Here is a 3,368-nt window from a genome sequence, read left to right on the forward strand (position 1 = left end):
ACCCGAGTGGAGAGATCTTTGGCTTGAGGCAGTGCCTTGGTACGGGGATCTGGAATCTACAGAGGAATAGAAACGGATGTCGGACAACTCTGAAGCAGAGAAGCAAAAAAGACCAGACCTTGGCTGGCTCAATGATGCTGAAGGTGCACCTTGGTGATTCTCAAGGTGACTTCTAGAGTTCTCAAAAACTTGGCATCCATAGATGTCTGAAAATCCTCAGCAAAATAAATTCTTGATTACAATGTGTTTGAGTGGCACTGTCATTCTCTGTCTCATATGGGGTGAAGGACTAAAATCAATGCATAAAGTTGAAACAGAGTAGCATCAAGGTTACTTTTTTTTTTTTTTTTTTTTTTGGTACTGAAGATTTAACCCAGGAATGCTTTACACTGATCTATATCCTCGACCTTTCATATATATATATATATTTTTTTTGAGACAGTGTCTTACTAAGTTGCTTCAGGCCTCCCTAAATTGCTGAAGCTGGCCTTGAACTGGCAATCCACCTGTCTCAGCCTCCTGAGCTGCTGGGATTACAGGTGTGCACCACCACATCTGGCTCAAAGTTACCATTTTAATCTATTAAGAGAGAACAAAACGGAGGCCAAGGTTCCACCCACCAAAAGCCTAAACAAAGCCATTTTTTTCATTGTTAAAAGAGTTCCTCAATCCTTCTTTAATGCAACAAAGTCATTGACTTTCAATTTTAGTTTTTACTTATAAAATGAATACTGAAAATAATTCAAAACATGTAAAATAGAATTCAAATTCATCAGAGTTTGAAACTCTCACTATGAGACAGACCCACAGAAATTGGAGCTGACTTATGGAATCAAAGATCTTGACTATCATTTCATGCTTACTGCTGGATCTACTTGTTTTGAATGGAATAAGTAGTGAACTTGCCAGCCCTGTGTGTCTAAATTGCTGTCTTTCACTTGCTCTCTGATATGCACCAAGCTGATCCTACAAGAAAGCCCACCACAGTAACTCCTCTGTCCTTGTTTTAGTTGATAATTCCACAATCCTATCCTCATATTACTTCAGAACTCTAGAATTAAAGCTAACAAGACCTACTGGCTTATTTATATCCACTTTGATAACTGAAGGTGAATGGCCTGATGGAGGATCCCAGAGACATGCAGATAAACATCTGATCACATGTGTGTATCAACGTGACACATTTGCAGCTCCATCAGAGCACAGCACAGACAAGGGCCAAATCTGGAGTTCCTTCAAGTCATCTAGGCCAATCCTCCTTCTGATCTCCCCAACCCAATCATGATAAAATTCTTCCCATACCTTTCCTCACTTTCCCACTACAGCCCACAGCGGGCTGGTCAGGAGTCCACTCTCCCCTGTCTGTGCAACCTGCAGAGTGCACCCTTGACATCCTTATTGCGAAGGCTATAAACAAACGGGTTGGCCAAAGGTGTAATGGTAGTGTACATTACTGCAGCCACCATATCCTGGTCCCGAGAGTTCTGGGAGGGAGGCTGGAAGTAGACCCAAATGATGGTGCCATAGAGGAAGCCAACCATGGTGAGGTGGGATCCACAGGTGGACACTGCTCGGCGGCGACCAGCTGCTGAAGGCAAACGTAAGATGGTGGCCCCAATTCGGACATAGGAGAGTACAATCAGGGCACAGGGGCCCAGCATTAGGAAGCCACCCTCCAAGAATATGGCCAGCTCATTGGAATGTATGTCTGAGCAAGAGGCTCTCAGAAGTGGTCGGTGGTCACAAAAGAAATGGGGAATGTGAACATGCCCCCCGGCATCCGCAGTCCAATACAGGGGCAGGAGGAGACCTACATGTAGCATAGTATGCACTATGGACACCGCCCAGCTCAAGGCCAGTAGGCAGGCACAGCGCTGGCGATTCATCACCAAAGCATAGTGCAGAGGGTCGCAGATGGCCACGTAGCGGTCTAGAGCCATGACAGCAATGACAAGTGTATCTGTGACTCCAAACGCATAGAAGAAAAAGAACTGAGCCAAGCAGCGGGCAGCAGGAATGGCTGGGTAATCAGAGGCCAGATGGACCAACAACTGGGGCAGGGTGACTGTGGAAAGCCCCAAGTCTATTATGGAGAGGCCACGAAGTAGATAATACATAGGTGAGTGGAGCCGGGAGTCCCGGGAGATGAGCAGTACCAGAGTCACATTCCCCAATATGGTGGTCAGGTAAATAGCCAGGAAGAGGAGAAAGAGGAGACTGTGAGGGATGCTCGATCTTGAGAACCCAAGGAGCAAGAAGACTGGAGAATGTGAAGCATTAGGAGCGCAGCTCATGATGAGTGTTGAGGAGCTCTCCTAGAAGAAATTTAAGTCGAAAAGCAATAGGTCAGAGATTAGGGATCATAACATGTGCACATAATAGTTATGTTATTCAAGGTCCTTTAAGACCTAGATTCAACTCTACGTTTCTTTCTCTAGGTCACTCCCTTAATTTATTACAGCAGTTTCTCCAGTATTTCTTCCTTTTGTTCACTGCAGAGACAAGCTTCAAGAAATAATTACCTATCCACTGTCTTCAGCTCCTCATCTTCCATTCACACCTGATCCTACAGCCATCCTGATTTATTCTCTCTGAACCTGTCCAGAGCATAATATATCATTAAAACCCAGAACATGTAAAGAAATGGTTATTTAAAAGTAGTTGACTTCTATGGTGAAATTGCCTTAGATTGTCATAAAATTGTTTTTCTGCTTTATTCCTTATGTTGGCAAATAGTACCATCATTACCATCTGCCTGATGCACAAACAAGAACCTTAAAGAACCCTCCCTCGTCTCCCCGCATCCAGTCACTCCTTGCCATCTATGTTTTTCCTTATATCCAACCTTTATTCTTTGTTCCTAAAACTATTTAAGCTTTGGCATCTCTGACCAATACTAATTTCCACAACCTCATTACTACTGTCTCCACTCGTCTCCCCCAATAGGTCTTCACACTGATGCCCTGGTGAGACTTTTGATGTGGGACTTCACATTTAACTAGTCGGGGACTTGAGATTCAAGTCCAAACTGTTGATCTGTCTTTATGGAATTTTCATTATTAGTACTTAACTAATTATATATAATATATATTATATAATATATAATATAAATAATAATAATATATAATTTAATAATAGTTACTTAACTATCCAGGCTAATATTAAGTCATGTGCTCAAAATTAACATATCAAGTTCCCATACCCTTCCCTGCACATGCTTACATTATTTTGAGAATTTCAGCCTCTGAAGTAAGAGTTACTAAACAGTAGAAACACCCACACACACATTCAACAATGATAGACATTTAAAGAAAACATAATAATCATCCTTTCAAATTCATAACTGAAAGAACTTTCAAGAATGTAAG

General features: G+C 42.3%; 1 protein-coding gene across 1 annotated transcript; it reads right to left on the reverse strand.

Moving 5' to 3' along the window:
- Positions 1–1,239: 1,239 nt before the first annotated feature.
- Positions 1,240–2,315, reverse strand: Or1b1 (olfactory receptor family 1 subfamily B member 1). The gene has a single exon (XM_005320929.3). The coding sequence runs from the start codon at positions 2,292–2,294 to the stop codon at positions 1,341–1,343; it is 954 nt and encodes a 317-aa protein (XP_005320986.1). The 5' UTR covers positions 2,295–2,315; the 3' UTR covers positions 1,240–1,340.
- Between the last annotated feature and the right edge of the window lie 1,053 nt (positions 2,316–3,368).

This window comes from Ictidomys tridecemlineatus, chromosome 4 (genome assembly GCF_052094955.1).
Source record: "Ictidomys tridecemlineatus isolate mIctTri1 chromosome 4, mIctTri1.hap1, whole genome shotgun sequence".
In the NCBI taxonomy this organism is placed as follows: Eukaryota; Metazoa; Chordata; class Mammalia; order Rodentia; family Sciuridae; genus Ictidomys; species Ictidomys tridecemlineatus.